We start from the raw sequence: 13,320 nt of genomic DNA, 5'->3' as shown, positions 1-13,320 counted from the left end.
CCTATCCAAAAAAGTTGTGGTTTGGACTAAAACCCCCAAAAAAATGCATACCACATGGACCATTTTTACAATTTTGTCATAAAATAAATAATAGTTTATAACTATATATAGTTTTCTTTAATTATCGAGAAGTAAAGTAAAATATACAAAACATAATTAATATATTAAGCACTAATGTATTGTAATATTTAAAATAATAAGATATTCACACATGATCATTACTTGACCAAAAATGTTCGACTAAATCGAAACGAAGATGAGGATGCAGTTTGTTTGAATGGTACTATAATAGTTTTAAGGCTTAATGACCTAGAAATGAATACACCAACCATATTAATATTCATCTTTATCTATTATGTGAAAAAAACTTTTCTAATGACATTCCATATTTTTAAACATATGAACTTTTGCATAATAAAAAATTCGTTTAAACTTCTAATAGATGATATGATAATTTACAAAAAGACAAGATCATACAAAAAGTTTTTGACCAGATCTAAAACATTTAGATCTTTATACATTTAAAACTCATGTATTATACGGGTGACAAGTTAAAATAACATAGATAATAATAATAATAATAATAATAATAATAATAATAATAAACAATTAACCATAACCTTGCAAGCACTTATTTGTATGCAACTAAATCTAAAAAATGAACAAAAATACGTAAGTAAAAAATACATATCTTGCAATAATATTTCTTTGGTGGTGTGTACATAATGCAATGATAGTTGTATAAACGTTATTGGACTAAGATCGGGACTTATGTCAAGAGAAAAAGATTTACAGTATTTCTCACTCAAAAGGTGAGGCAACTTGCTCTCTATCTCTAATATGCGGAAAAGACGTGAATACCCTCTTTATCCTTATCATGATGAAAATGAAAACAGAAGCAGAAAACGGTAAAAATTGATAATGACAAAAGCATGTAAAACTGGAAAATGGTAAATACATGTGAAACTGCACAATCTCAAAGTAGGATGCTATTTAACAGATTTCCAACTTCAAAATCTGTCAAAAATAGTAACCTACTTAAAAAAATCTTGAAATAAAGTGTTTGTTTGGTGCTTTTGTCAAAAAGCAAATAGAAAAGTAGCAATTTGGTCATTTTTCCAAAAACAAAAAGTGGCAAGTTGGTCTTTTTTGTAGATAACAGAAATGTGTCATTTTTTTTTTCAGAAAACAAAAAGTAGCAATTGCCGATTTGGACATTTTTTTCGAATTTTAGTTCTCTTATGGACTTTTTTCTTTCCACAAGTTTTGACAACCGTTTTGATCATTTTTTACCCGAGAACATAGAACTTGCCAATTTTGCTAGAGAACTGAAACACGAAAAAAAATATGTTGTAATTTTTTTTATAAGGACTATTTAAAAAGAGAATACCTACAAATATTCCAAGGGTTGCAACTGTAAATTTGCCGGTATAGAAAAAAGATTCGCATTTTTGGTCCTTATTACGTGTTCCAGCACCGTTTTCATGCTAAATACAACATAGATTTGCAAGTATTTAGTCATTTTTCAGCAAAAGACATACACATGAAAGTACAGTGTTATAATCAACCACTAAATGAAAGTATGTTCTTATAATGACAACAATGTACTTTAATATATATTTTCTGATTACAGGATCCTATTTTCATTCATAGACCAAAATCATTATGAAATAACAAAATAAGGACACAAAGTTGCAAAATGCATCCAATCGTGACATTGTACTTTCACTTATTTTCTTACAATGACATTCTACTTTGAAAATTATAACCAACAACTACAATGAAAATTTGTTTTGTATCCTTATCTAAAAGAATTAACTGATATAGACCTTGTTTAAGTAACTATGGAGTTGTAACACTTAAGAGGGACCAAAAATGAAAATAGCAATGTGTATTTTTTGTTTCTTTTCTGATTACAGGGTATTCTATTTTTCTAACTGGACCAAAAATGTCATAGTAATTCATGGATAAAGTTGAATGATCATCAAACTCTTGATACATATAAGTTGTTATTTGAACAACCCAAACTAATAAACATGTTATCTGTTTTGAACAAAATGAAAAAATCTTCTAAAATTCAAGGATATAAAATGTTGTTTTAACATTAATATCTACAAAATATAGTTTTTAAGGCTTCTTTTGTCACACGAGACATGATTGGATTATAAAAAATCAGGTAGTTAGAATTTTTTTTATTACAGTTTGTTGTCTTCTCTGTTACGTACACGAGTTTTACAAAGATGTTAGATGGTGTAAACTTTCAGTCTAACGAAATCAATTCATATTTTCATCTTTCTTACTCTGTAATACTAATCAAAGTACAAAATAAAGAAAGAAAAATTCAGATAAATGAAACATAAGTGAAAGAACACTCGACCAAAGGAGAAATGGGAGTAAAGTAACACCAATTTTTAACAGGACCCATCCACATATATAATAGCAATCAAGTAATTAGAGAAAACAACAAAGGTAGCAACCAATTTTTTGAGTGTATACAAACTTAAATCTAACCAATTATAGCAAATGTCATTCAAACATAAAGTAATTTTCACGGCTATAACTAGGTAAATCGTTCAAAGTATAATGCTTTAATAATCTAGTAATAAATAGAAAAATGAAAGTAGGATGCTAAAACAAACAAATAAATAAACGATGATTTTTAAAAAAATTTAAACCCGATATGCTACTGCAAGGGTTCACGCCTGCTTACAACTTGTCCTCAAAGTCAGACAACGGTGTCATCTGCTCGTTTAGTCCTTTCCTCTTGCGAATTTGGGTCATAAGCGCATGCGCATATGAACCAACCTCCAACGGGTCCGAACGCATCACAGACCAAAATTCGAACACACATTGTGGGATAAGCTTCACCGAAGTAGCCTCCTCCAAATCAGCTGAAAATCCAAAGGACTTTAGCACAGGAACATATGCCCATATGTCATACACCATTTTCCCCGGCCTATTAACTTTTTTCTTTTCATGCACAAATCCACCCCTTTTTCTCACCAATTTGCAGCTCTTGTCAACCTCTTCTTCAGATGATGCTTGAAACTCAACCACGTAATACGGTTGCATAAACCGCGGTTGCGCAGTCAGTTGAGACGCGTATATCGCACGCTTGGCAGCCTCGACCATCTCGCTTCCATCAAGGTGGGACGCATCATCATGAAGTACCGCATCACGCACCTCAAAAGATATACACTTCATTGGCTCATTAGCTAAAGCACCTTTTTTAGATGCCTCCTGAAAACCAGCAACAATATAATCTTCAATTTCTTTCAAGGACTTATCTTCCTTACACATATCGACAACCATGTTTTGCCCATTTGTTTCAGGACCGAAACACCAGATATTCTTTCCGAGATATTTTTCCAAACCGTATTCTTCAGAGAGAATCCTTCCACGAACGTCTGGGTCGTCAAACGGACCAACTTCCCCAATTTCTATCGCGTAACCTAAACTATCATCAAGTGATCTTGCTTTCATGAACAATTGGTTATTTCCATTTCGAGACTTAGTCATAACCAGATGTGAGGATTTCTCAACAACAGTTTCATATAACAACACATAGGGCTTGGACACAAGGATTTCCCCCCCATCCATATAATCTTCCGCCAAATCCTTCGAACATATTGCCAAATTCATTTCCCCCACAACACCAATAGTATAATCGCCAGATTCTTCATGCGTGTACCCAACCAAAGGGTCGGATTTGGCCAGACTCCTTAAACCCTTAAGAAGTTTTGGGAGTTCGGATTCAACCTTACACTGTACTATAACACGGACAACCGGGGACACCGAGAACTTCATGCCGCAAATCGGGTACGCCTCGGTTTCTTTCTCATGTGTTAGTGTTGCACTTCCGGTGGTGATGAATTCATCCAAACCAAACAACGCGACTGTATTTCCACATGGAACATCTTTAATGGTTTCTTGTTTTTTCCCCATACAAATAGCGGTTCTTTCAACACTTTCAACATACATATCCTTGTCTTCACCGTCGACATAGCCAGAAGGCCTAGAACCCATGATCCTGACATTCAAACCAGCTGAAATCCGACCTGCGAAAACCCGACCTAAAGCAAAAAACCGACTCTTGTCATCGGATGTAGGAATCATTTTCGATACATAGAGCATGAGAGGGCCATCGGGATCACAATTTCTTATAGCAGTAGCATACGGATCATCCAAAGGGCCTTTATATAGATTTTCAACCCGGTATCTTTGAGCAGTCTGGGGTGAAGGCAAATGAAATATCATCATTTCAAGTAAAGGAGTTGCAATCGGAAGCCATTTCTGCATGATGCATTTCATCAATGCCTCACCCATCAACTCATCCTCTTCATTATTCATCGTGACACCGATTTGAGTCAACATACCACGTAATTGATCCTTCTGGTCATTCATAATTGCCTCAATTACCTTCTTAATGGGTTCATAACAGAACTTAACAAACCCACGTGTGCAAGTTGCAGATCCTGTACTCTTTGTGGTCCACGCTTTGGTTTTCGAGTCATAATAGTTCTCACCCCAAAGTTTTCTCATCCACGTCGACTCATCGACACCGGATATAGACGTGTATATTTTCGCGATATTTGACAATGTAAATCCCCATCCGTAGAGCCCAGATGAAAACACGACATTACCTTTCGTTGGGCACACCTTGACATCACCTAAAACCTTGTCCTCAAAGGGCTTCATGTACTCATTAAACTCTTCAATGACATTTAGGAAAGTTTGATAGGCTTCTTCACCACCAACTTGGAGTTCAAGGAAACAACGATCCATTTTGTTGAGGGCCAATACAGGTGGGATTCTCTCACCGAGTGCGAGGCGAAGCGCGTTTCTTGTTTGGATGCAAACGCCATCGATACAGTCGACAACGACAAGAGCGCCGTCGGTGATACGGAGGGCAGCGGTGAGTTCGGATGAAAAGTCAACGTGCCCGGGTGAGTCAATGAGATTGATGAGGTACTCATTTCCATTACGTTCTCCTTTGAAGGCTTCAAGGGCTACATCGGTCATTTTATAGTAGAGGGAAATCCCGGATGACTTTATGGTCATACCACGTTGTGCCTCGTCCTCACGGGTGTAGGTCATGTGGATATCGTCATCACATGGGATGATGCCCGCAGCAGTCGCAAGAGAATCAATCAAAGTGGATTTTCCTGTTGATGTTAACATTAAAAGATGAATGATAATTAATAAAGTTAACAAAAATGAAATAGGTGTAACAAAAAATGACTTGAGATGTTATACTACCATGTCCAAGTTGTCCAACAACAGACATGTTACGGATGTTATCCTTCAAGTCCATAGCCCTATGAAGATCATCAACATTAAACTTTATCGGTTGTTGCGATGGGTTGCAAGCCATTTTATAAGGGGGTGCACTTTTTTGGAATGCTTGTAACATAAATCCTGCAAGAAAAATAGCAAAGGTTGAATTAGTTATCCAAAGCAATTTTGCTAATACACATATAAATAGGTTACACGAGGTAATTAGTGGACTTGAGAATTATACTTTTCTTTATCTTGAAGTTACAAATAATCCCAAGTTTCATTGTGAAATATACAAACATAATCTTGGAAGCTCTCTTTCGAAAAAACATAATCGTGGAAGTTAAAAACAATCCCATGTATTAACTAAGGATTAGGAGCTATTGCTATTGCTATTTGCTACACATGTTGTATGGTTGTATGCATATTATGTATTGTTTTGAGCATTTAGTATAAATCTATTAAGTTAATTCCTCATATAACCTTCCTAAAGAACCATAATGTCACTTATAGCAGGTTTCAACTACATCGAGTTTGTTTTCTAAAAGGAAAATGTCAATGAGGCCCTATGAACTATCATATATCATGTTTTGGTTTAAAATGTCACTTATGTCTTTTTTGTAGTTTAGTGGCATAAACTAGATTTTTTTGGGTTAAAATGATCATTTTCATAAAAATGAAGGTGTAATCGATTACCCCTTAGCCTTGTCATCAATGACTGCCAGAAATGCATAATTGATCTTCTTCCACCACCACCTCCAATATAATCTACCTCCAGTCACCACCACCGTCAACCTTCCACCACCACCTTCACCATAGTCCCTTACCTTTCGCCTTCTTCAACCACCTCCATCCTTAAAAAACCCAATGGTTGAAAACAGTCAAAACACAGAATAAAAGAAAGTGATTTCAGGAAAAATGTCACAGCTTTTATGGGTTTCTTTCGTGCTTCTATGAAATAAAACGAAGACTCTCCCTTCTAATTCATAATTTCCTTAAAATCTTGGTCCATAAAACAACTCAATGATTAATTTCTATCAATCGTAACAGCAATAATTCGATTTGCTTCATTCAAATGCTTCAAAACAGCAAAAAAGCTTGAATTTAACGCCATTGTGATCCCATGTAAGTGTATCTGCATTTCAGGGGTTGAATCTTATAGAAAATGAGTCATTCACATCGTTTCATCAAGATTACACCACACAATTTTGGAAATCGACTTAAGAGTTCGGAATCGAAGCCCTGAGATCGCCAATTTTACCCATTTGTATCGCTTGGATATGGAATACGGATGAACAACAACCCATATTTCAATCGGATCTCTCCCGCAACTCTCTATTGTTGATCTCTGTCTTTCAATATGACTTCTTAATCGATATCCCTCTCTCCCTCTCAATCTATCTTCTGGTCGTTCTGTTTTACGGTGTAAGCTTTGTTTTCGCTGCTTTCAGATCGAATAAAGATTGTGGAAAAATATTAACTTTAATTTCAAGTGAAAAAAAAATGAACATGTAAAAATTAACTTTAATCCTCTAAACTATAAGAAAATAATATTAAGAAGCTTTTAAAATGAAATAAAACGGTTTATAAGACTATAATTATATATATCCACTGCTTCCTCACCGCAATAAACGAACAATTTCATACCACTCCTATAATATTCCACACAACTTGTCTCTATTATACTTATTAGGTGTAAGATTCATGTCTTACATAGTTGAATTTATAAGAAAAATAAAAAATATTGAATTATTAAAATTAAAGTGTTTTTCTTTTTTAAATTTAAACAAATAATTTAAATAAATAAACAAAGAAAACTAATGAGTTTTGATTAAGAAAATTTAAAATTAGCAGGAAAGTCAATTAATGAAATTAAAATATCTTTATTATTATATTTATTGCAATTGATACATTTAATAAAAATGAAACAATCACAAACTGCCATGTGAAATTTTTTTAATTGAAAACAACCACAAAATGATATGTGATCAAATCAATATAAATGTGACAAATGGTAAAAAGTTTTTTTATTTATTAGAGATGCTTATTCCATAAAAGAACTCTGTCACATTCTCGTAAATATATAATATATCCCAAAAAATTTCATAAAAGTAATTTATGATTTACAAATATAGACAACAAAGTTAGGTTAAATAACTTAAACATACTTAATAGTTAAGAATTTGGGGATGAGATGATGTGAGTGTAGAGGTCAAAACATCGGATAGAGATGTTGACAGAGCAAGAGGATCTTCAAAGTTTAGAGAGATATCGAGACGAAGATCAATGAAATTGCAAATGATGAGATAAATGAAATTGGCAATAATGAGGGAAAAAAATGCATGCTTCAAAGCATATTACATATTATATAGGTTCACAAAAGATTCATGTTTACAAGGGAAATTCAAATGGACATAGTAGTTAAAAAAAACATAGTATTTTCAAGAAACAAAATTCATAGCATTTCATGAAACAAATATTCATAACACATTCAAGACCAAAAACAATAATTCATCGCAGATTCATAACTAAAAGTAAATATTCATAGGCTCATAGTACATTCAATGTACAAATATTCATAGTAATTCAAGAAACAAAGATTACAATCACCACATAGATAAAAAATGTAGTTTTTCTAAGAAGACTGGGAGATGAACCTTGAAAGTAACATAGTGGGTTCAATCAAATTGATGCAAATTTGATGTCGTTATTAATAAGAATGTCGATGACTGCTGAATCGGAGGCTCCCAAATCTCAACCGTTTATCCGTTCCTAAAGGGGAAGGCTACTGAATCAAAGAGTTTCAAGAAGCAAAGTGCCAATGTCATGCATCTTTTATAGTCTTTTTATTTAATCTTGTTCGAAGTTGATTGTTGAAGAATCAAAGCAATGAAGCTGTTGAATAAGGAGGTGGTGGTGTGGACCGGTGAAGGAGGGGTTGACAGCGGCATAAAGTGTTCTAAAAACTCTAGCTCTTGTGGTGGTGGTGGCGGTGTTGAGCGGTGGTTTCAGCAGAATATAGAAGTGGATGAGAAAGAGAGAAAAGATTATAGAATTGTGGCAGAATGGGGAAGTGATGTTTGTTTTTATATTCAAAGGAAATGATGGTGGAGAAAAGTAGATGAGAGAGAGGTTTTTTTTTTTTTTTTTTAATTTTTTAATTTTTTAAAATTAACTCCAACTAAAATAATTTTTTTGACATTTTGTTCGTATTTTAAATAGTAGTTGCAAAAATATGTTAAATGTGAAAAACATTTATACAAAGTTTAAAGTGAAAACTGCAATAAAGTCCATACATATTGATCTTATAATCGATTTAGCTCTTATATATATATTTTTTACTCAATTAAGTCCCAAATGCCGGTAATCGTATTCAATTTAACCCTTTGACCCGGTCAACAGGTCATCCAACTTTCAAAAATTACATTTTCAGCCTAGATTTCAAAATTTATTACAAATTTGGTCCAAAATTTAAATTTTTGGCCCAGATTTTAAATTTTTTTTACTAATTTTGTCCAAAATTTACCCTTTTGCCCAAATTTTAGGATTTTTATTATGAATTCATCCTAACTTTAGTTTTCTTTACAACTTTTTTTTTTCAAAAGTTTGTTTCTAATATGTTTTTTCTTTAAACTCATATTTATACAAAAAAAAACATATTTTCACATAAAAATCTTATTTTTTCTATATAAAAACTTTGTTGTATATGAAATATCTAATTATAAAAATAGGTGTGGATTATTTGTGTGATTTCTCTTAAAAAATCAATTAAGAAATTAAAAGTAACCCTAAATTATACTATTAAGTTATAGTTTGTCAAAAACTAGTTACACTCATTTTAATATTATTTATTTGTTCTTTAATCACATTTATAGGAAACGTTTAAATAATAGAAGATGCTACATATTGAAAACTTCATATTTTTTTGTTTATCCCTGAATACATGTTCATACATATAGTTCATCATCACTTTGGATTTCTTTATATAAACTTCTTTGTAAAATCAGATTCATGTGTCAATTTTGTTTGTTGTAATAACAAAAAATAACTATCTAGAATGGAGCAATTGTCATTTGTCGATAAGGAGGTTTTTGGCAGAAAATGACATTTAACAAATGTAAAAAAGTATTACAAACATTGATAGTTACAACTCCTACTGAAATCAATATGGATTGTCATATATGAGATTAGAACAACTTTACATACCTTTTGTCATATATATGTGATCGAAGGTATGATTTAATTTACGAAGATGCAACAGATTGAAAAATACATATAAACAACTATATTAAAATCTCATAGAAAAAAGAATACACATTAAATAGAACACATATTAAAATATGTATATTAATAGTATAATTTAGGGTAACTAGTGTAACTAGTTTTTGACAAACTATAATTTAATAGTATAATTTAGGGTTATTTTTAATTTCTTAATTGATTTTTAAGAGAAATCACACAAATAATCCAAACCTATTTTTATAATTAGATATTTCATATGCAAAAAAGTTTTTTTTAAAAAATTTATATAGAAAAAATAAGATTTTTATGTGAAAATATGTTTTTTTTGTATAAATATGAGTTTTAAAGAAAAAACAAATTAGAAACAAACTTTTGAGAAAAAAAAGTTGTAAAAAAGACTAAAGTTATGATGAATTCATAATAAAATTCTAAAATTTGGGCAAAAAGTGTAAATTTTGGACCAAATTTGTAAAAAAATATAAAATATGGGCCAAAAATGTAAAATTTGGACCAAATTTGTAATAAATTTTGAAATCTGGGCCGAAAATATAATTTTTGAAAGTTGGATGACCTGTTGATCGGGTCAAAGGGTTAAGTTGAATACGATTACCGGTATTTGGAACTTCATTGAATAAAAAAATATATAAGAGCTAAATCGATTATGAGACCAATATGTAGGGACTTTATTGTAGTTTTCCCTATATATATATATATATATATATATATATATATATATATTACTACTTTATAATGCATATATAATAATGGGGTCCATCAAATTTTAAGGACAGAGTCTTAAAAATAAGAAGGTAAAATTATAACCATTGGATCTAATTTGGATGGTGTAAATTTATTTAATAGTGATGCATGTAAATGTAATGCTCAGATTTTTCAAAACAATTTTTCATTTTTCAAACAACATAAACCATCATTTAATATTGGAAAATCCCATGTTTAACAAATTCCATCGTAACAAAAATACATCCCAAGATCATAAAACAATTCTTCTGTCAGTGTGTACAGATCACGTCGGCGCCTTCCCACGGTCCTCACTAGTACCTGAAACATATAACACAACAACTGTAAGCATAAGTGCTTAGTGAGTTCCCCAAAATACTACTTACGCACATACGCCTTTCCAGGCCCATATCATAATGCCTTCCAGCCCATATCAAGCATATCATACATAACACATATAAACGATTGACTTATCACATACAATGCATACATCTCATAACATTTCCGACCTTCACAATGCATATAACTCATAACATATCCGACCTTCCGGTCACACAATAAAAATCCCCTTCCGGGTATAGTATAGTGAGAAAACTCACCTTGCATGAAGAATCCACCTCTAGTCACGCTGCTGCTAAACACCAATCTCTAACTCTGTGTCAACTCCCACAATTAACCTAATTAGGAACTGAGTCCAACCTTTCACTTACTAGGTCTAAAGATAGACCATATACCGGCCCATTCTTGCCATAACCCATTGGGCCCACCAAGGTCCAATAATAAATGGGTTTTCCCCAAGGCCTAATCTCACCCTACAAGATAAGCCCAACATGAGGCCCAAAACATCGATTAATTCTCTGCTCATATGCTCAACTATGCAGGCTCAAGGATTCAAGCCCAATACTCAAAGCCCAAATATCAAGTCTAGTCCAAAATCCCACAGAGGGGTTACGCGGGGCGTACCTCCTTGGTACGCTCAGCGTACGCTCAAACGCCCAAGGACTGATCGGGGGCTTCAATCCAGTACGCGGGGCGTACTGATATTACGCGGCGCGTAACCTCCTTTATGCTAAATCCATTTTATGGGTCTTAATCCGTTAAGACCGTAGCTCATATCTTGGATCTAGGCTTCCTAACAGTCCTTATTCCATAAAGTCGTAAACTTTTAGCCTTTGCATGGCTGAAGTGATCACAACACACACAATACTCCTTTTCTTTACTCATTAAGCTCTCTATGCATGCATGATCTGATCTTAACCTTCAAGATCTTATTTTTGTGAAACAACTCCATCAAAAGCACTCAAAAGGACGGCTAAAAGGGCTCTGGAGTTTAACAACTTGCAAAGCTTCAAACTTTGGGACCAAAAACCCTAAAATGGACCCTAATATACACAACACAAAAGAAAGGGAAAGCTTGGAACTTTATACCTTCAACTGGTGCTCTAGCCTCAGGAAAGCTCAGATCCAAAGCCTAGACTTCAATTCCATTCTCTTCCATGCTCCTTCTTAACTCCCAAGAGTCCACAAGAACACATATAAGCTCATCAAGGCCATAGCAAGCTTGAGAACAGGTGTATAAGGGTTTGAGAGGGTTTTTGACTGAAGAATGTGGCTGGAAATGAGACCCTCTCATTCTATATATAAGGCCTCTCTCTTAATTAGGGTTTTTGAGTCTGGGAACACTACGCCCAGCGTACCGTGTGGATACCGCGTCCAACTTAATCACATGAGTACGCGCAGCGTACTCCCTTCTACGCCCAGCGTACTCATCTGTGACAATTTCTCTTTTATGGATTATACTTGACAATTGGAAGGAGAAGCAAGGTTAAAAATATACTCTGAATTCCCGGATGTTACAGTAAATACATGAAACCAATTAGAAACAAATACCATAAAAGTACTACTTTTTAAGCACAAACAAACACACTTATGATAAGACATAAACAAAAAATCCTATGCATCTTTATCTATACATTGTTCCATCAACGGTGTAATTGAAACCATTTCCTTTCAAAATATTACACTCTCTAGAAAACCCTAACTTCAACCCCAACAAGCAACCTCCCCCCACCAGCCATAACCATTTATGCAACTCTATCACAATGCACTACAATCTATCATCATACCTCCCACCATCTCCAATTCGTTGTTTTCACTGCAAGCCACCATACATCTGCCTTTGTCAGCACCATCTACCTCTAAAACTCTCGACCATCGTACAATCAGAATCAAAGCCAATTTAAAACAAACACATCTAAGTTATCCCCCTTTTTGGTAATGCTTATTCAATGAAGATGGTTAGTGTCATGATCAACCCTAGAGCTTGGAAGAAGAAAAGAGAAGTGGAAGAAGGAGAACTTGAGTACCTTGAGCTCAAGGATCTGGGATCATTCTTTCATTTGGCATCCAAAAGAGGTATAAAGCTCCCAACTTTCCTCTTGTAAGCTTAGATCTAGGAGTTTTTGGAAGTTTGGACCTTTTAGGTCCAAAGGAAGGACCTTTATCATGCAACTTCGTTTTGGAGCTTGAGATTGCTATCCTTGAAGCTCAAAGTGTCCCTATGGTAGTAAATTTTTAATCTTTGAGGCTTTCATGAAGCCGTGCATGAGATCTAGCCATCTCCTTGGAAATAGGTGGGTGTTTTTAGAAGTTTGAACTTATGTGAGTCTTGTAAGCCATTAAGTAAGCATATTTATGGTTTAAGACATGGAATAAGACCTGGCTCTAAGATTGTAGCTTCTGACTCGGAATATTAAGCACTTAATAGAGAAAGAGCTTATCAGGGTATTACGCTGTGCGTACGTGTAGGTACGCCCAGCGTACTCGCCATCAAGCAATTACGCTAAGCGTACTCTGGAGTACGCCCCGGGTAACAAAGTGAGTTTGGACCTTGAGTATTGGGCCTCGGTGTGGGATGTATTTTGGACCTAGGGCCTTAATGGGCTAGCGGGAGTCAGGTTATGTGCCAAGGGCAGTTTTGGGCTTATGAAGGGCCATATGTGAAGTAGGCCCAATTTAGTATAACTGGGTCATTGGTGGGCCTTTAATGGGCCAGTGGAGCAC

General features: G+C 34.0%; 1 protein-coding gene across 1 annotated transcript; it reads right to left on the bottom strand.

The window, feature by feature from the left end:
- Positions 1-2,579: 2,579 nt before the first annotated feature.
- Positions 2,580-6,636, bottom strand: LOC145033904 (elongation factor 2-like). The gene is made up of 3 exons (XM_078982387.1): positions 5,974-6,636; positions 5,260-5,418; positions 2,580-5,165 (listed from the first exon to the last, which is right to left on the bottom strand). The coding sequence occupies exons 1-3, from the start codon at positions 6,008-6,010 to the stop codon at positions 2,707-2,709; spliced, it is 2,655 nt and encodes an 884-aa protein (XP_078838513.1). The 5' UTR covers positions 6,011-6,636; the 3' UTR covers positions 2,580-2,706.
- Between the last annotated feature and the right edge of the window lie 6,684 nt (positions 6,637-13,320).

Source organism: Lactuca saligna, chromosome 3 (assembly GCF_052625555.1).
Source record: "Lactuca saligna cultivar CGN05327 chromosome 3, ASM5262555v1, whole genome shotgun sequence".
In the NCBI taxonomy this organism is placed as follows: domain Eukaryota; kingdom Viridiplantae; phylum Streptophyta; class Magnoliopsida; order Asterales; family Asteraceae; genus Lactuca; species Lactuca saligna.
The sequence above is the reverse complement of the archived record's forward strand: the minus strand, read 5'-3'. Positions and strand labels throughout refer to the sequence as shown.

Excerpts from the sequence above, each read along its gene's own strand:
- LOC145033904 (XM_078982387.1), bottom strand. The coding sequence starts at position 6,010 with ATGCATTTCTGGCAGTCATTGATGACAAGGCTAAGGG. Across the intron at positions 5,419-5,973 it reads ATTGATGACAAGGCTAAGGG|GATTTATGTTACAAGCATTC; the intron begins GTAATCGATTAC and ends TTTTTCTTGCAG. Across the intron at positions 5,166-5,259 it reads TGTTGGACAACTTGGACATG|GAAAATCCACTTTGATTGAT; the intron begins GTAGTATAACAT and ends TAACATCAACAG.